This window comes from Aythya fuligula, chromosome 5 (assembly GCF_009819795.1).
Source record: "Aythya fuligula isolate bAytFul2 chromosome 5, bAytFul2.pri, whole genome shotgun sequence".
In the NCBI taxonomy this organism is placed as follows: domain Eukaryota; kingdom Metazoa; phylum Chordata; class Aves; order Anseriformes; family Anatidae; genus Aythya; species Aythya fuligula.
The window spans coordinates 8,885,450-8,905,442 of NC_045563.1; the positions used below are offsets into that span (position 1 = coordinate 8,885,450).

Genomic DNA, 19,993 nt, shown 5'->3' on the forward strand with positions numbered 1-19,993 from the left:
AGTTGAATCTTATCCCAGAGGATTCTAGAGGATTCTTGTATTACCAAGATACAAGCTTCACAACCTGCCCAGAAACTTTGCCCCACTAAACAACTTACCATTACTGTCCGATTGGAGCTCAAAAGGGGAAGAAAAAGTTTTCTTCCTTTTCCTGCTAAACTTGCCTTGGAAAAAAAGTGAAAACGTAGCTTCGAGTGCCATCTAGAGGAGAGCATTGCTCTGCAGAAAGTAGCTTCGTTGATGTTCATGAGCTAACTTCTCAAAAAGATTTTCAAATTCTCCCACCATTCACGTGTGCTGCTTGTACTGGGAAAAATCCGTCCAGATGTTTTTCCTGCACACAATTATTAATACAGTGTATGGCCAGATGTATTTCTTGGTACAGGTTGAGAAACCCGTGAAGCTAATGAAAACCTGAACTGGGAAATTCTACTGTGCAAGAAATTTTAATTAGTGAATGGAAATCTCAAAATTTTAAGCAGACTCTAGAAAATAAATGGGAGAGGAGTGCATTGCAAGCAACTGTATCTCCTCAGTATGTTAACATGTATGTGAATATACAGTGTGATCAGTAGATATAACTACATGTCTTAAAAAATATGCCTTATTAACGACAAACAGTGGCTTGTAGTGATGGATTAAACAGTCCAAGGAATCTCAGTCCTAGTTCAGCTCCACCTCTCATCACAGCTTGGCCCCCATTTTGCTTACTACAGGAGGTCAATGCACAGATATCCACGCACACCAGACACACAGTCCAGGGCAGCTGAGCTGGAAGCTGATCCCAAGATTTAAATCCTGGGTATTTAACTCCAGTGATTAGCCTCAACATTTAAACACAGGTGCTTCCTTGTACCTCTAATGCCTAAATGCTTTCAAATATCTTCCCTTGCTGCTGTAGGTGATTACTTGCAGTACTCAAACCTTATAGTAGACAGAACTTTATTTTTAAACACATGTAAGAAAACACTGTTAGTGGAATATTAGGGTTGAATATATAGCATCCTAAAACAGCACAGCAATAATGACCTGCTTCTCTGATGTATTCAGATCTGGTTATGTCTTCCATGTTTGCTTTAATATCAGACAGCTTGTCTTATCATACTGCATGCGTTTCATTAACTCTGAGATGGGGTAATCATACACAGCAAAGAAAATGTCACACGCTGACTAATGAGTAGGCAGGTAGACTCAACTATGAGAAGTTCTAACATCATCAGACAGCATGGATACCACAAATAATAAATTTCTCTGACAAAGAAATAAAACAGAAAACTCCCTGTTTTGCACAGGGAACAAGATTAATATATATTTTTCTTTCTATTTTAAATGCATACTTCAGTTCACTTCAGAGACTGTCTCTCCAGTTACAGTCTTTCTGTCCTTGCACATCTTCTAGATTCACTGAATATTTGGAATTCCAGTCACGCTCAAAAAGGGTTTTTAATTGTTCCTGGATAGGCCTTCTTCGCAGGTTGGTTGAATTCTGCTTGATAATTAGTCCCACACCAGCTGTGTTAGTGAAGTAATCTTCTGACCAATTGGAAGTCCCTGTGTAGTGGAAAAGGAGCTAATTAGAAAACATTCATTTTCCAATGTTTTGTTTGATCTCCGGACCTGTTAAGTATACATTGCCTTGCTTTGCTGATTTGCTGTACAACTGCAAATCTCATTAGGGCTAACTGAGCAACAAAAATTAGGTCAACTCTTTCTTATTCCAGACCTCAAGTTTTGGAAAGACAGTGTTAACTGCCACTCTGAAGCTTCACAGCAATCTGATTTCTTAGTGTGTGGCAGAGATGTGTGCATCTGCTTGAATAAATATGGGAACAGAGCGCAGCATTTGGGTATTATGAGGGGGCTGGTGTTTGATATGGGTTTCTGCAGAAAGAAGAGGAGAGAAGAGGAGAATCTTCAATGTACTTAATTCTGTCTTTACCTATGAGGCAGTATGCTACCAGTAAAATAACCTCAAGCACTTTGTATACTATCAGAAGCAAAGGACTAGCAACAAATGAGCTTCATAGTGGGTCTTCACTTGTTAAAGGAAAATAAGAGGAGAAACTGGATCCTAGATTAAATCCTCAGGAGCTGTTCTGAGCTCAAAATGAAAAGCCTGCTTTTAAACCAGGCAAAGCTGGGAATCTGGCTGTAAATGTTGCCTAGGGCTCTCTCCAAAGACACCAGCATTCAGAAAAGCAAATATTACGAAAAAATACATATTTTAGCACTTAGCATTTTTTTTCTGGTGCTTGCCTTAGCCAGAAAAATCTACTATAAATTCCAGAAGGTGCTTAGTCATGAAAACAACTTATCTGCATACCTATCTTCAAAAGACAACATGGTAAGAAACAGGTTCTATTAAAAGCAATTGGAGCTGCAAGTCTTCAGCCCTTTGGAAGGTCAGGATATTTGCTGGTTTGTATTGCTTGGAGGATGAACTGACTCAAATGACAGGCCCCTTTCCTTTTTAGAGGGATCCTCGTAAAAGAGCAAGAAAAATAAACACCATCCTGACTTTCAGGAACTGAGCAGCAATTGACACTAGAGTTTCCTTATTTCCTTATTTCAATGTCTAGATTTCTGTTCAACAAACTATGTGGAATTAAATCCTCCCAGCAATTTATTTTTATTAAAGCACGATAATGTACTAGAGCATTAGCTATCACTGCATCATTCTGAGCACACAGTCTGTGAAATTCCCACTGTGCTTGTCACAAACCATGCACTCTAACTTGTCACACTCCATTCTTAATGGTTCACGATCATATGAGATAATCTCCTACTGAACTTGACCTACATTATTTTCTCCCCTTTGCATCTCTGCTTCTATGCCCAGGGAAGATATTCTGAAAAAGATGTGTATTTTGATATGTTTATCTACTTTATATGGCAAAATTAACTTTTTTTTTTTTTTTTTTTTTTTTTTTTTTTGATATTGCAGCCCATCCTATCTCATTCTCAGCCCTATAGATCTGAAGATACTAAAAATGTTTGTAATAATGGAATACGTACCAATATAGGCTGATTTATCAGTGACCATATATTTGTTGTGATTCACTCTCGCATAAGGAATATTTGTGTGGTTAAAAACTGGAACAATGAAGAGTTTCTGGATGGGAGAAATTAAAACATAGATAGAAATACCAGGTGAGGATCAGACTGAGTAATTTGACAATGCAGATTTTCTATATTTTCAAGCAATATTAAACTACAGAAAGAATATTCCACACACTGCTATTAAGTGTACCATAAAAGAGATTTTACTTTTATCCAAGAAAACTAACAAATAGTACTTCTACTATACATAAAATTGGATAAGCAATTGAAATCAGATAAGGATGTTTGCTTCACAATGTTCCATTAGAGGCACAGCTATTATCATTACAGGGCAGACAATTAAATGCAGTTTTAGGCAGCTGTTTAATAGATCTGCATTTACCACTGATTGCTGCTCTTATTTCGTGCTAAAATGGGCTGATCACAGACACAAGGAGTACTGTAGACAACAATAATGCCTAACTTTTTGTGTCAAATCTTACTAAATCTACATTTCTGATCCTTTTTTTTTTCCCTTTTCCCAGTAAAAACAATTCCACCTTACATCTGTTACTGCCTTTTTTTCCTGATAACTGCATCATGTTGGGAGCCTCCACACCATCCCCTACTCACTCTGTGTTTTCCATTGTATTGTCTGTGGACTCTGTGTAATATTCATTGCTGAAATAAAATGGATCAATTTATATAGGCAAATAGAAGAGCTCTCAATTGAAAATAAAATAAAATAAAATAAAATAAAATAAAATAAAATAAAATAAAATAAAATAAAATAAAATAAAATAAAATAAAATAAAATAAAATAAAATTATAGTGGATCAGTTTAACTCCATTTAACATGGAGTTAAATCCAGCTGGCAACCAGTGGTGTTCCCCAGGAGTTAGTGTTGGGGCCAATCCTCCTTAATATCTTTATTGATGACTTGGATGAGAGAATTGAGTACACCCTCAATAAGTTTGCAGGTGACACCAAGTTGTTGATCTGCTGGAGGGTAGGAAGACCCTGCAGAGCAACCTGGACAGGATGAGTTGATGGGCAGATGCCAATGGGTTGAGGTTCAACATGGCTAAGGGCTGTGTCCTGCACTTTGTCCACAACCACCCCATGCAGCGCTACAGGCTTGGGGCAGATTGGCTGAAAAGCTGTGCAGAGGAAAAGAATCTGGGGGTGCTGGTTGATCCTTGCCTGGACACGAGCTGGCAGTGTGCCCAGGTGGCCAAGAAGGCCAACGGCATCCTGGTTGTATCAGGAATAGTGCGGCCAGCAGGGCCAGGGAGGTGGTCGTCCCCCTGTGCTCTGCTCTGGTGAGGTCGCACCTCAAGTACTGTGTTCAGTTTTGGTCTCCTCACTACAAGAAAGACATCGAGGCCCTAGGGCATGTCCAGAGAAGGGCTACAAAGCTGGTGAAGGGCCTGGAGCACAAGTCCTATGGGGAGAGGCTGAGGGAACTGGGGTTGTTTAGTCTGGAGAAGAGGAGGCTCAGGGAAGACCTTATTGCTCTCTACAGCTACCTGAAAGGAAGGTGTGGGGAGCTGAGAGTCGACCTCTTCTCACAGGTAACTAGTGATAGGACCAGATGGAATGGCCTCAAGTTGCAACAAAGGAGGTTCAGGTTGGAAATGGGGAGACACTTCTTCTTAGGAAGAGTGGTTAGGCATTGGAACAGGTTGCCCATGGAGGTGGTGCAGTCACCGTCCCTGGGGGTGTTTAAGGAAAAGTTGGACGTGGTGCTTAGGGACATGGCTTAGTGGGTGATATTGGTAGTAGGGTGATGGTTGGACCAGATGATCTTGGAGGTCTTTTCAAACCTTAATGATTCTGTGATTCTGCTAATTCTAGATAGACCCATCTGAGATACTGCATACAGAAAAGGGTCATAAGAAGAGCAATAAGTCATAATTTGAACTGTTACTGTCATGGTGCTCAGCAAAAATGATTGCATTGCTAACATCACAAATGCTGCAGCTAGGCACATCCCTTGATATCACCAGTGGTTTGCATTAACCTTCCTCAAAGGTTATCATTTGGACCTTATTTTCTGAAGGACCTGAAACGTAGCACACCGGTGGAAACAATCTGCTTCTCTAAAACCTTATATTTGCACATGCAGCTGACAGCTTAGACACAAAAATCAGTTTGGAGACCATATCCTGAAAACTGTCTTTTCAAAATCAGGTTTCTTATCATACCACGTTGACACTGATGTGGGTATGTGGGTTGTTGAGAGCACTCAGGGACCTCAGGTAGTGGAGCATGGCTGGGTCAGAGTGGGTCCAGCAGCTGACCAGAAGCCGAATTTGTACTCTGTAGTTGAAAGCCACACGTCTCAGAGCATTGTCAATGGTTGGCCAGTATCTAGAGAAAAGAAAGTGGGTGGAGAGAAGAGAATTTTTGAAATGACTCTCTAGAAAACTTTGAAAATAAACTGAGAACAAAAGTGATGCTGTGCACAAATGGGATCGCTATTGACTACTAGGACCGGCAGTCATGCCTTCACTGAAGGTATGCATAAGATGTCTGCCTTCTCCTCAGCCAGGTCTCTTCACAATTTGTTTAGAGAGATCCAGTCTCTCAAATTTGGTTGGAATTGATATATATATATATATATTAAAAAAAAAATAAACTTAGTAAAGTGCATGTATACACGTACACACATAGAATGTGTGTACATCATGCTCATTTCCTTAGGAAACTAAACATGACAATAGGAACTCCAATGTAAAGCACGATCATACAGCACAACATAAAAAGGACAGGGCAGAGCCCAGAGTAAAGCCTAAGAGACGTTTTGCAGAATGTGGCCATTTCAGGGACCTGAAGGCTATTTCTAGGATCTGCAGTGGTCCTGTGCCATCAGCCAACATGGTCTCTCTGCTGCCCCATTCCTTCTTGCTCTCTTCAGTATGCTGTGTGCCCCTAAAGTAACAAACATAGCTGTGCTCCCCTAAACACGGAGCCTGTCAGTTTTCTTGACATTTGTGTTGGCAGTAGCTTAGGGAAGAGTATTTAACATCCTGGTCCTAACTATATAACACAAAGAGCTGGGCAATGTGCAGCCCAGGACTAGTAACTCCAAACTCTCATGTGGCTTTCATTTCGTAGACATAACAAGTGCTGCACAGAGGAAGGCAAGTGTCGCTTACATAGACAGGATGGCTGATGCAGAGAGGTCCAGCACTCACTCACAGTCCCATGAGCAATGATGAATTAATTTCCCTAGCTTATTCCTTTTGATCCATTGTACAAAGGCCTGAATTCTCAAATCCTCCCTCGCACATCTTCCTATCACAACCAGAGCAGCTGTGTGCTTTCAGACTCAGGCTGACCGTCTGAAACTTACTTGTAGATCCTGAAAAGCTTGGAAAAACATGCTATTTAGGAATGCTGTTTTTGAACAGTTTCCATGTTTTCAATGTATTGGTTTCTAGTTGATTAACACTGGGGCATTAAGACAGCCGCTTTGTTCCCTGTGCCTCAGCTGCTGGAAGAACCTAACCTGAACTAATCAGCCCCAATTCATCGTCCTACAGCTGGTTGCTGTGGAGATAGCCTGAGGCCTAGTGCCGCTTCCCCTCGCTTTTCAAACTCCTGCTTGCATCAGATCAGGCCCTAGATGTCACAAATGGAGGATTAAGGCTTCACATGAAGAATGAGGAGAATTAGCACTTCTATTCCTAAGGCGGGGAAGAGACTTTCTGTGAATGTATTCATAGGAAAGAGCAGGAGATGAGAAAACCAGAGGTTCAACTGTACTACACAGAAACTGAAAATCCTCTGAGCTCTTGATCTAGTCAGTAATTGCACAGTCAATGAGGCAGCCACTGATTGTGGAGCAAAGCCTCAGTTCTTGGTATTCAAGAAAGCTGAATGATTTCCTTTCTGGTTGGAGCAGGGGAGGAAATATTTCATTTTCCCTTTAAATAGCCCAAGATGATACAGAAGCAACCTAGACAGTCAACTGATTTGGTCAGGATTAAAATCATACCTTTCTGGGTGAACAAAACGGCTGGTAGGGAAATATTCCATAACAGAAATATAGACAAATTTATGTGCCGCACTGATAACACTGATAATAGCAAAGAGGTCATGAGTGCGGCCTTCTGGACAAAATGCAGGAGGAGAAGCCTGTCAGAAGAAAGCATGCAGGTCAGTGATTTCATCCTTCTTTTATCAGACTGCGATTCATTCACATTCAAGTCTATTCAGTTTTAATCACAGTAGAACAAAGCATATGAGGTGCAACACTACTGTTTCTCAGGCCCAGTGAGTCAAATACTTATTGAGTTATTAAACCCACGGGAGACCTGCACACCGTCCTTGCCATACAACCTGATAGCCCAAGCCATGGTGACCCTTATTCCTTGAGTAGTTCCAGAGAAACCTGTTGAATAAATTATTATCTAGCTAGAGTGGAAGTAGCTAACAAGCACTGAAGAAACTTTTCTGGTCAAAGCTTAAACATAGTTTATAATTCATCTTGTTATTTTAAAACTTACTTACAGAAAAGTAGGCTTTTGTCAAGGTTCCATTAAATTCTACTTCCAGAGGATGACTGTGGTTAATGTGGGTAGAATAGTTTCGAGGCCAAGGGAATGGGATGGTAGCATTAGCATGTCCTAGATCCCAGTAAGTACTAAATGTTTTCCATAGGTCCTTGGCTAAGCAGCTGCAGTTGTATATCACAGCACCAAACTCTTTCACCTGCAAAGAGAACACACTATGTCACAGCCCCAGCAAGAGCCACCTCCAGCATCAGGGGGTTCTTTGCTGTTTGTCCCTTTCAGTCAATATTTTTATGTCATTAGGATTTTTTCTGTTATGTGCTTGGACATTAATTTTACCCAAGGTGTTTGAATACACAATAGCAGAGCTTACCTGAGATAAAGATCTCCAGTCCATATTTGCACTACCAATATATACGTGTTTCATGTCTACAATCCAGAATTTGCTATGCAGAACTCCTCCTGTCAAATGTTCAAAATCAATTTTCTTTACATGAGCCCCTAAAGAAAGACAGGGAATGGAGAAATAAGTTTAGATACACCATGGAGGTGGTATAGTGTACCGTTCCCCTAACAGCCAGAGCATGGCTGAATGTTTAATGCTTGCGGCCAGTAATGGCTACCAAACTCAAAAGCACCAGTTCCTGGAAATACAATAATTTGCAAAAATATACAAAACATGAACTTGAAGAAAAATCATTGAGGTCATGGCAAAATACGCAGGAATTGTGAAGTAGTGAATATTCAGTGCTTATCCTATGAACAGTATGACTTCGAGCTCAGGACCGTGTAAGCACCATGCCAGAATAGGCCTCAGAGGCCAATTTATCTTGCCTTTAAGCAATACCAAACTTCAGAGATCAACACTGAGGTGAGAAAATTACCTTTATTTTCTAAAAGCTCAAGGTCAGTTGAATTCGTAGACAAAGTTGGCATACTTGTTGCAATATACACAGAGACATTCTCCGCAAGTAATCTTTCAAACCTCTTCAGAATATCTTCACCCTACGTGATATGTTTTTTTTTGTTATTTATCATGTTTTACTATATGATTAGCAGAGACTCAGACTGGGCTGTCCCTTTAACCGAGGTAGGGCTCAGCCTCACATTTGCCACTTTTATTTCCTCTCATGCTGAGGACTGAGTCAACTCACACCAGCACCTGGGAGGAAGGGACAGGGAGCCCCTGAAGAGGATGAGGAAGGTGACTCAGGAGGGAGGCAGTGGCTATGCCCACAGTAAAAAGCAGTTCAGTGTCAGCTCTTTGGCCCAGATCTCAAACAGCACCATTCCTGACATGTGGTAAACTCTCTACATGCCTGAAGCAGGGTGGTCTTGTCCATTTTTGCCTGTATTAGAGCAGTCCCCAGCCTGTACTGTCCCCCATACCCTGCTCAGGATTGCTTGGGAAATTGCCAATTGCCATAGGCCAAAACTGCACCAAGGAGCAATTAAACATGACAGATGTTCTCAGGGTGAGCCTGTGCACTGGCCTGTGTTATCTGCTCTTAGCACTGGAACCAGGGAGACACCACAGGTCACACAGGGTGACAGGTCACACCTTGAGACTGACCTCGAGGCTGCTCTTAAAACGCAGCATGGAAGTATTCAGAGATGTGGACAAAGCCCACATGAAGTCTAGCTTGACTGGAGGAGGAAAACTGCTCTGCTGCTTCAGACCAGCATAAAAAACTGTTGCGGGTTTATGTGAGTTAAGCAATGTTTCTTAGAGATAAGCCATACGGTCAGTCTGCCCCGTGGACATGAGATATACAACCCCAGATGTGCTTGTCATTGATTTTCTCCTACCTGCTCTGAAGAGGAATCATTGACGTTGATATCTTTCCCAGTAAGAGACCAATAATAAGAAGCCACATGAATATTTTCCTGGGCTATATCGAGGAGACTTATCCAGGCTTGGTACAAGGGTTTGGCTGCAGTGGTATTTACCTCAAAAGGTAAGTCATAAGGAACATTTTCCACAAGTTCAAATCTGCAACAGCAATTGTATATTGTGAAGCAAGCAACTGTGACCCAGCAGGAAACCAAGCACCTGTCACACTGCACAGCTGATCGTTCTGAATGTCAGTGCCAAAACCAAACAAGCTGAGTTGGAAAAATGAGCTGAGAGTACTCTCTATCCCCAGCTTTTATAGTCAAGAATACATGTAAATTTTTCCTCCCATATCCATCAGAATGGCTTCTCAGTAGCTCATTCTGAGCTTTGATTTTTACCATCCTAAAGATGAGGACAAAAGCTATCCCCTGGGGCTGGGTGGCACTTTGGCACCCTCCCTGACCTTTCCCACTGCCCCCTGTGGCATCTGAGAGAGGTGATCTCAGTGTAGGGATACTTTGTCTGCTGCTCACCCTGCTGCCTCCCATTCTGCTGCCAAGGGGGTGCTTGTAGGTGCTGGGGCAGCTACAGAGTTGTGCTGAACCTACCAGCACAGGACAATAGTGGAGCTGTGATATCGCCCCTATCACCCCTTCTACTAGGGGAATAATGACTAATGACCCTGTGCCCAAACAACACCCCTGCTCTTCCCCAGTTAGTGGTACTTTATCAGCTATTCCACAGTGAGAAAGCAGCAAAATCCATGTAGATGCTGTCAGCATTGTAGCTATTTCTCCACCTGGTGATTAATTCTCCATGAGCCATCAGGCCTGGCTTACCTGCAGGAATCATTAGATCTATTGGTGCCCTCCTCAGTTATCGTGGGTCTCTGGAAGTCTCCATGAAGTTCTTCTTCTTCCACCTCTCGGTAAATGCTGACAACAGTTTCTCCCTTAGGATCAACTGTGCTAGATGTTCTCATGAAGTAAAGAGCCATCAGGGCAACAAAACCAAGCATCAAAATTGCTGAGAATTGATACTAGAACAGAATCCAACAGGGTAAGATTTAAGCACTCGCCAAGTCACTGATATATCAGCTAGTGGATAACTACCTGTTGCAGGTGAGTAAATCAAAGCCATTCAACAGTAGTTCTGCTTTCAGCTACTGGCAGTCAGTTTTCTTAGATACATCACTTAAAGTGAGGACCATGATCCAAACATGTGGGCTTACGTGAGGCAAGTATGTTAGTCTATGTGAGGACCATGATATTAGTTTTGTTTTATTTTGTCAAAGAAAAAAAAAAAAAAACACTTATTTTTTCCCCCAAGCCTTATGATTAGTTTGACATTGATTATTATTTTAGTACAGGAGAAATGAACGTTCAACAAAATTTCCACCAAAAACAAAGAAAGAAAGCCAACAACACAAAATTAACTGTGGTATCAAGCCTACTATTACCATAACGAGAAATTGAAAGACATTTTGTGACATGTTAGTGTGGTGAATTGGCTTCATTTCCCTTTTTCTGTACTTCTTTTACTTCTTTTTTTTTTTTTTTTTTTTCCTGAAGGTGGATTGGAGAAAAAAAAAAAAAAAGTCTACAGCCTGGCTACCTCATATACCCAGCTCTGTAGTCCATCCACTCACATGCTGAAACATAAAGCACAAGGCTCTACGTATTGCACTTTTAAGGAGAAGACGGGCACCAGAGCAAATCGATGTTCCCCCAGCAGTGAGAAAATTTGGCTGGCTCCCTCTGGCGGTGTTGAGAGCTGGGAGCACCCACCACCCCATGGCAAGCAATGTGCAATCCAGAGCTGAGCTTTTGGACCTCCAGACAGGAGAAGTGAGTCTGGCAGCAGTCAAGTGGCTGTAGCTATAAATGTGAACTCCCAAAATGGTACATATGAAAATTGAGTAGAAGCCAGCTTCTTCTGAAAGCATCTATTTCGGTTTCTATGTGGATAAAATCTCTTACTTTTCATTTTCTATGCTTTTCTCAAGATTTACAGTGCTGCCATCAATTTCAGAGAGTGATTTGACCTAGAATGAGAAAAATGCTTTTAAACTATCTACTTAATTTTATTCCCACTGGCTTGTTCTCACTCTTGTTGATGACAAAGAAAATCCTACCAATTTTTAACAATTCTGAATTTCATCCTGGGAACATGCCTGCAAGACTTAAACATCATGCAGGTTTTAGAAGGCATTTCTCAGGTAAAAGGTCTATTTCCAAGTCACATCTTGGCTGTCACCATGCTGTGATGCCAGGTGCTTGAAGCATGCTAAATAAATCAAGTGATTCCAGAAGCTTGCTATGGTGAGACTAAGCCTGAATGACAGTCAGCCAAGTGTCAGACAACACACACAAGACCTCACAAAGTAAGGGGAAAGTGCTGAGGTCTTAGGAAGAATTTCACCATGTTATATGGACCAAATTCTTCTTGCATTATATGGAATATAGGATGTTCATAGAAACTGACTTAATCAGTGCTGATTTACATCAGCAGAAGAAATACAAATTCCATTTACTTATTTGGCACTCACTAGCCTCTAGGCTAATGAAAGAAGTGAGGCTATTTGCATGAGCAAGATTCACTGTCCTGAGTGAAGGCTGCAGGATTAGGCTCCAGGTTTGTCCCTCTCGGCAAGGTTTGATCAGCCTACTGGATAAATCAATGAGGGTTTTGTCACTCACTTGCTTACAGACAGGATTAAAACCTACACAGGTTTCTAAAGGAGGCAATAAAATCATTCTTCTTGATCTATTATATCTTTTCAGAAATGTCAGTGTAATCTCAGCTCTTGTAAGCAAAGGTAGTGTATCCCAATAATTACCATTTTGACGTCTTTTTGATTGTTCATGCTTAATTTTGTGTTGGAAGACTTGTTAACCATCAGGGATGTTCCTAATGCTTTTTTCACAATCTGAAAAACAGAAATGTATGCAAGAGGGAAAATAAAGTGTTGTGGTAACGTTTGCAGAAAGCCAGTAACAGAGTAAAAAAGCAGGTCACTGCCATTGCTTTATATAGTGCTCTGAGATTTAAGTACAGATCTGTGCAACACTCTCTCTGTGTTATGGATCTTGAGTGACATTAACAGATTCCAGTGTGTGAGAGAGGGAGACAGTCTCCTGCAGCTTTTCCCTGGTGCTGTCTACACACAAAAATCACTGCAGTAATTAATGTGTAAACAACTGCATCACCGCCTCTTCAAGTTATCCTCCAGCCCCCACTTTTGTACTGTCGCAGGCTAGCACATTTGCCATCAAGCAATAACTAAGCGCAGATACCATGGGTGATAACGTACAGCACCAATCTCATCACGTGTGTGACTCTGTTAGGCCCTTGCTCTCTCCCTATGCATTTGAGCCATTTTCAGTGCTTCTGTCTCTTCCAGAAAGGACTCTGTTAATAGGACTTGGGCCAGATTAGGCCAAAATCTAGACTCCTCTGTTATTGCAAGCATGATGCTAGGAATTAAGTTAACTTATTTTCCTCTTCAGACAGGATTCTCTGTCTTATCACCAGCAGAGGCAGCCACAAGAGCAAATACCAAAGTATGTCCAAACTCAAAGCAGATGGTGGGGCAGGGGTAAGCTGGCCACTTGCCTATTCTGCCTTCTCAAATGCCCAAACCGAACACTTCACACACGCCTAATGAGTTATGAATCATCCCTGCATGCTATCACTGCACTGACACCAGAGGTGAACTTGCCCTGAGGAATCAGCTGTCATGTTTCATGCTCAGAAGCAAGAAGCACATCCTGGGGTATGGTGGATTTCAAAAAGTGATACCAGACGATATCGCCACCTGTCCAGTCCCCAGACCGCTGCTTCCTATCCCTGAGCCACCGGGCATTTGTAGCCTGATGGATGAACGTGCTGTTATGATATCAGATACTCAGTTGCTCTGCTGGTGGTCATACTCAAGCTAGTTTTAGGTAGAAAGGATCCTGCCAGGCTTGTCCTGTCCATCTTACCATATGTTCACAGCTATTGTTACCTGAACTGCAGGGGCTGATGCTGTCTGCCCTCCCACACCAGCAAGGCAGCATGGCCATGCATTTGGCCCTCCCTGCACCTTGCTGCACTGTGGCTGCACGGTGCTGGCAGGACTTGGATGCAGCACGGCCATAGCCCCAAAGGCTTCTCGTGGGATCCAACTAACAAAAACTAGCGAGATTGAACAGAAGAGATGGAGGATGTCTTGGGAGACAAGGGAGCTGAGCCTGAAACACTGACTTGGGGAATATAGTGAGGGTCATGTGCAGGTCCTTGTGACCTTGAGATCCCAGTTTGTGTTTTAAGCCCAGTACAAAGACGTGGTGTCTCACCCTGAAGAGCTTACAGTCCAAGCAGAGAGGGGGATATAACACATCATGCTGTGTGACAAAGCTGTGTGATAGCAACGCAAGTCTGGGTTGAATGCTGAGCCAGGAAAGTTAGTAGGAAGAAAATGAAGAGACAGCAAGGCAGAAGAGGCTAAGGAGTTTGCTAAGAAACTGAGGCAAAATTATTTTAAAAGAGGATGAGAAAGGTAACAGAAAAACAACAGCAGCAGCCCTTCAGCCTCAGCCAGGGAAAGCCCACTGAGGTTGCAGGCCCCGCTGCACAGCTCCCTGCTTCGGCAGCAGCTGTCCCGACCAGCTGGGCTGTCTGGTAACAAACAGGCTCCTCTGGCTGCCCAGGTGGTTCTCGACACCAAACCTGAGCACAGGACATGCCATCTTGTCTGTCTGACCCCCAGAGCTAAAGTGCTCCCCACGACACATTTTGTGGCTCAGGTAGCATCTTGGTAGGACACTGCAGCTGTAGGTGCGCTGACAGTCGTGTGATGGCTTCAGAAGGATGGAGCTTGTGAGAAATGATTCGTTTCACTTCCCTTTTTCTGCTACAGCAACAAAATGGCTTCAAAAAGCAACATTTCTCTTAAAATATGAGTTAACATATCTCATGCATGCCATAATAGTCATCTGTCATTTGGTTCAAATGAAGTCCTCCTTGATATTTGTCACTAATACTGTGATTCCCAGCTGCTATAGAGAGGTCATGAGAAATGTACTATAATATATAGGGACAGAGTGGGGGGAAGGGCACCACTTTGAGGTTCATTTCAGCAAGAAAGAAAACATCACAGGCAAGCAGAATTCTTAATAATGATATTGTAGCAGGTCAGTAATTAGCTATGGCTTCCTCTAGCTTTCAGTGCTTCACCGGTTGCCAATTTCAATGACTAAAGTTCATCCAAGAGTAATAAATGCAAGCACTAAGCATTGCTTCACAGACTGGATCACAAGCTAATACCCCAATCTACACAGTACACACAGGAGGCTGTTTATTGCATCAGGTTGCTTTCTCCCTACACCCCAAAATAATACTTGTTACTTCTTTTCTCCCTCAGGGTCAAACTGTTTCAGATCTTGGATTTCAAATACAAGGGTGAGACTTTTCAGGCTAGAAAATCTTCCCCACAAGATGTTTAAAGGGTCTCAAATGAACAAAGTGCGTTTACCTCTCCATTACTACTCCCAGCACCCTCAAAAGCTCGTCAGTGTACTTACCATCCTGGGAGACCTCCTGAGTGGATGTGCTTCTGTAGTCTGATGTTACTCCCAACTACACATAGAGGAGACGGTGCACACGCTTTTCACCAGTAGATTTATTTCAGGTTCTTCTGTTTTCTTCCTCCTCCTGCTGAGTACTTCCTCTTAAGCACCGAGTTCCACAATGAGTACTACAGAGACAAGTTGCCATCTAGCTGTTGCTACTCAATTCTTAGGTTCCAGATCCTGATCTCCACCTATCTGGCATAACTTCCCACAATTCAAACTGTTGAATGACTAAATTCTCACGGTGTTCACTGATGTAAGTTTATTGCCTAGCTCAGCACAAGAAGACACTGCTTGAAAGAATTACTCAGCTTTTGGTGCTGTTTGTGCCTGGGACATGGCAATATTCTCACTGCTTCATTGTCAGCCCATCAGAAACTTCATTTCAAACTTAGGAGCAAACCCTTCAATACCACCTCTCTTCTTGCTTATCAAACTCTTCTGCTCAGTTGACCTTGGATATATGTAAAAGAGCAAGCTAGCTCCTTTGAAATAATACATCTTAGAGCTTTCATAAATAAAAAGTATTTGGAATTTGATGAGAAATTGTTGAAGGTGAAGGTTACGTGCAATGTTGAGTTTGAGGCAGCTTCTAAAAAATCATGTCTCCTGCAAAAATCCAAAGGTTTTACAAAGTCAATACTACCCAGGTAGCCACTTTGCTGTAATTCTCCAGGCAGTCCCTCGATCCTGTTGAACTGAAGAATGCAGTTCCCTGCTTTGGCATCTGAGGGAGGTTGCTCTACAGTGAATGTAGATGGAAAAACTAGGAAGAGCCAGAGGATAGGTCGGGTATAGCAGAAAGCGGCCTTTCTCTGGGAAGATAATGGTATTATGAATCCTCTGCTTTCCCTGGGACCAACAGAGCAGTTACTCAAAGGAGGCCAAATGTGATAAAAAAGGTCTTGGAGTTGATATGAAGCCTATGTGACCAGACAGCTCTCTCCTGAATGTACTGCTCTACACAGATTACCCATCACTGGGAACATCTTAAGTCTCCATTAAAACTGGTCTGGGTCCAGGTGAAGGCTACTGCCACCCCTTTAGCCTCAAGTTACCAGAAAGCTGCAGACAGGATCCTGCATGACCTAGCCTTTGTCTGCACTCAGAGAGAAGAGGCAACTCCAGTGAGCAGCCATGCTAAAGGTCCAAATTGCTCTGGAAGTGCCCCTGTTCCTCCACTGACTTCAGAGGCTGAGCATCCAAATTACACATCGCAGCAGCCAAGTGTGTGATGGGTTCAAGTCAGTGTGTGCGATGCACGTGTGAGCAAGCTTAGCAATAAGCTGCCTCGCTCTGTTTGTACACTGGACTGAAATTCTGGCATAAACTATGCTGACGTAAATAACCAAAGCTCCCACGGATTTCATGGGCTTCAGGATTTCACCTCACAAGAAGCAGCATATTTGTATGAAGTTCAGGACTTTTCTCTGGTCACTTCCAGCTTTAACGCTAAGGTAGTGCTACATCATACTTCTTCATGACTGTATTAATACATCCTGGATGTATTAAAGAAAAGTCTGGAAGCAGGAGCTAACAACAACCTCCTGGCTCCACGCAGCTAAGGAGTCATTGCTCCAGTATCACCAGTTTAGTTCAGACTAAGAGAGGCTGGACTGTATCACAGGACCAGCAACGCTCCAGCAGCACAAGCTCAACCTCCACACACACGCTGCTCTCCTCTGCAGATCTCCCCCACGATTTAAGACCTATTATATAAACTTGGAAGCACACAGCACAGTCTAAAGCCAGGGTTCTCTAAAATGACTTCTGCTGTGCCAGAGGTTGTGAGCAGTCAACTCGATGTGGTACAAAGATGCTGGTTTCCAGAGACTGCTCTTCCCAAAGGATGCTTCCAGAAAATTGAATCATTTTTCTCCTCCCCCTTGGCAGCTCTCTAAGCACTTACAGCTCTGATTTATCTCCTCATCCTCCCCCTTTCCAGCCTGCAAAGGGCTGTTTTCCCTCTGCTTATCTGATCCCACACAGCAGCCCAGCATCAATCACACATTTCTGCCCTTACCAGCAGTGTTGTAGTGGTGAGTGTCTAAGGATGGAAGTGGGTTTGTGGGGAGAAGGAAAATGGTTTGTGTGACCCACTTACACAACGGGGAGGGGAAGACTGGCAAATGTCAGGGCAAACAAAAATCTGCTTTCTTCCTCCACTTCTGTTTCTCAGAGGAGGCTCCTTCTGCCAGCTGCTGACTTGCTGCTTTCCCCCACGCAGAGTAAATAAATCTCTCACCTTACAGTTGGATGCCACTCTCCAGTTAGTACACTCTCTTTACAGCCATGCTTGGTCTCCAGTTTGTTAGAAATGTGTATTACAAGACAGAGTGAAAGATCTTTATATGTGGGAGGTTTGCTAAGAAGAAACTGTCGGTTTAACATGTTCTCGTCTCGGAGAGCTAATAATAGACAGGAGCGTCACTATCACTGCAGAGATTACTACAGAATTACACTTTCATTTTCATGAGGACCAAGCTACCAGGCTCCGGACGCCAACAGCCAGCAGCAGGATGGCAAGCACAAACAGCCAGAGGCCTTACGCTTGAGAAGGAAAATGCTCGATCTATATTTTGTGCCAAAAGACTGTGCCGCTCAAAGTAGCTGAAAGAAAATGTCATTTCAGGTCAAGAACGGGGAACTGATTCAGCTGACAAGCCTAGAGAAAATTTCTGTTTAAATCAAAGTTTGGCTTTCTGTTTGAAAATGTTTTTAAAGATTTACTCAATTTCAACTGTTTTAAAAGTTCAATAAATACATTGAAGTATGAACCTTAGACTTAGAACACTTCATATGTGACATATTTGGAATATGTTTTTTGTTGCTGTTGTTGTTTTTTAATCTAAAACTCAGTGCTAGTTAGCTGTATTTTGATTGGAAGAGCTTATTTAAAAATAAATAAAAAAAAATTCCGTGATTTGCATAGCTCTATGTTTGCTCTTTCAGAGAGGACTTTCCTGTCTCAGTTTTGTCACTTCTCCTTCATGGCACATGCCCTCCAGTTGCACCTAGGAAATATGACCTACGAGGATTAGGAACAACTTCAGTGTGTTCTGTCTTTCTGTGACCCGTGGGTGTCACTTTTATTTTTCCCTTTCCTTTTGCTCCTACAAGTTGGTTGTTGACACATGTAATAGAGTTACTGCTGACTAAGCCTTTTCTGGCACTAATTCTTTTGGCAAGTACGGTATTTTTAGTGATTTTACTTAAAAGGAGAAAAAAAAAATAACAACAAAAAACAGGAACGAATCCTAGTGCGTATTATTTTCTGATATACATAGATTTTTTGGTTTCCTTGGTCATCCCTCATCATTCAGAGATCTAAGCAGGGGATGCACTAGCAGACTACACCTAGGTAACTGCACCTGGCATTCTCCTATCTCTGCAGGACAGCACCCAAATTGTTGCAGCCCTCCCAAGGAAAACACCACAGCCCCCAGCCAACCTGCCCACTGCTGCCCCAAGCCAACCCCACCTAACCAGGAGAGGCTGAGGCCAGCAGCCTTGCCCATTTGGTCCACAAAAGCCCCTGCTGAAGCAGCATGGCCCTCCCACACCACGGTGGGAGGCTTGAGGGTCTGGTGGTAGACTTTCACATCAAGTCATTACATCACAACCTGTCTCTGGTTGCTCAACAAACTTCAACCCTAACAAAGGGTCCTGAAAACCTTGCTCCTAGAAAGACTTTTTGGTATTCCTTTCTATGCACACATGGAAAAGTCAAACTCTGTATTTCCCAGCAGAGATGAGGATGTTAAAGAGCCAAGCAGGATTTCAGCTGAACACGCAGCAGGAAGATGCGCAGAGATTGGTACATTTGCCTTCTATCACTTATTTTTAAATTGTGCCAGATAGCAGCTTTCATCATATTGCAAATGTATGGCCACAGTTCCACTACCCCTGAGTTCTGTTTAGTCAGTGTTCACAAACTGGTGAAGTGGATGCACTATTGATTTCCAGCCTGTGGTTTAGAGAACAGGGAAAGCCTTCTCTGCTGACACAGCAGGCAGACTTAAATAGAAAAGCTTGAGAAAGCTTCTTATAAGGCAGATTTTTATTTTTATTTAAATAACCCCCCTTCCCTAAAACTCTTAACTCTAAGTACAAAGGTGTCATAAGTGTTCAAGGATCTAATGCAAAAATGTTCAGGGAATGGGAAGTCACTCAGCGAGCCTGGTTGGGTCCTAAATTTTTTTTTATTCCTTTCTCTGCGCTTTAGTTCTTGTTGGAAACCATGCAATGTTCTGATCTGCTATTGTACTATTGTGCTACTGTTGTACTTCCTAGAGAAGCTGTGCTAATGCAGAGACGTGGAGCCAAAATCCAGCTCAGCATGGAGCAGGGCAGGTGAAGCTGCAGACACCTGAAGGCTGTGCAGAAGGAAAGAAGGAATTAATACTGTTTCTAAAGTGCCAAGAAAGATGCAAAGGTCAGACAAAACTCCAGGAAGAATGGAAGACAGTGATGTAGTGAAAGAAAAATAATAATAATAATTTCATTTACATTCATCATAAATGTAAAAATCCAACATATACAAAATGAGGGCAAAAGAGTGAGTACAAGTAGTTTTCTATGATCACCTGCTAGGGCATGATCATATCCAGGCTGGATTTAACCTTTTAAAACACCACTGTTAATCATGGCAATGAGATAAAACAGTAGCAAAATTAAATTACATATCACCATACAGAAGTAAGAGGTAAGAACACCCTCAGGTGATGGGGACTTGCAGACTTCAATCCCAGAGCAGGGCAGAGGGGACTCCTGTACTGCTAGAGAGGGACCTGCCCCAGCCCCAGGTGGCACCAGAAGGGATCCAGCTGCGCTGTTATGTCTTCAGTTGCTGGCAAGTCTTTCGTTACGCTGTACTTATTAACACCAATGTAAACAGGTAGTTGGAAAATTTAGTCCACTTACTCTCAACAAATTAACACACAAAATTCCAGAATCGTATTGTCACATGATATAAGAATGA

The 19,993-nt window shown here is 42.5% G+C and overlaps 1 protein-coding gene across 1 annotated transcript; it reads right to left on the bottom strand.

The window, feature by feature from the left end:
• Positions 1–939: 939 nt before the first annotated feature.
• PLD4 (phospholipase D family member 4) lies at positions 940–15,071 on the bottom strand. The gene is made up of 11 exons (XM_032189377.1): positions 14,965–15,071; positions 12,237–12,326; positions 10,237–10,436; positions 9,370–9,553; positions 8,445–8,565; positions 7,934–8,061; positions 7,559–7,759; positions 7,044–7,183; positions 5,248–5,413; positions 3,016–3,112; positions 940–1,551 (listed from the first exon to the last, which is right to left on the bottom strand). The coding sequence occupies exons 1-11, from the start codon at positions 14,965–14,967 to the stop codon at positions 1,349–1,351; spliced, it is 1,533 nt and encodes a 510-aa protein (XP_032045268.1). The 5' UTR covers positions 14,968–15,071; the 3' UTR covers positions 940–1,348.
• Between the last annotated feature and the right edge of the window lie 4,922 nt (positions 15,072–19,993).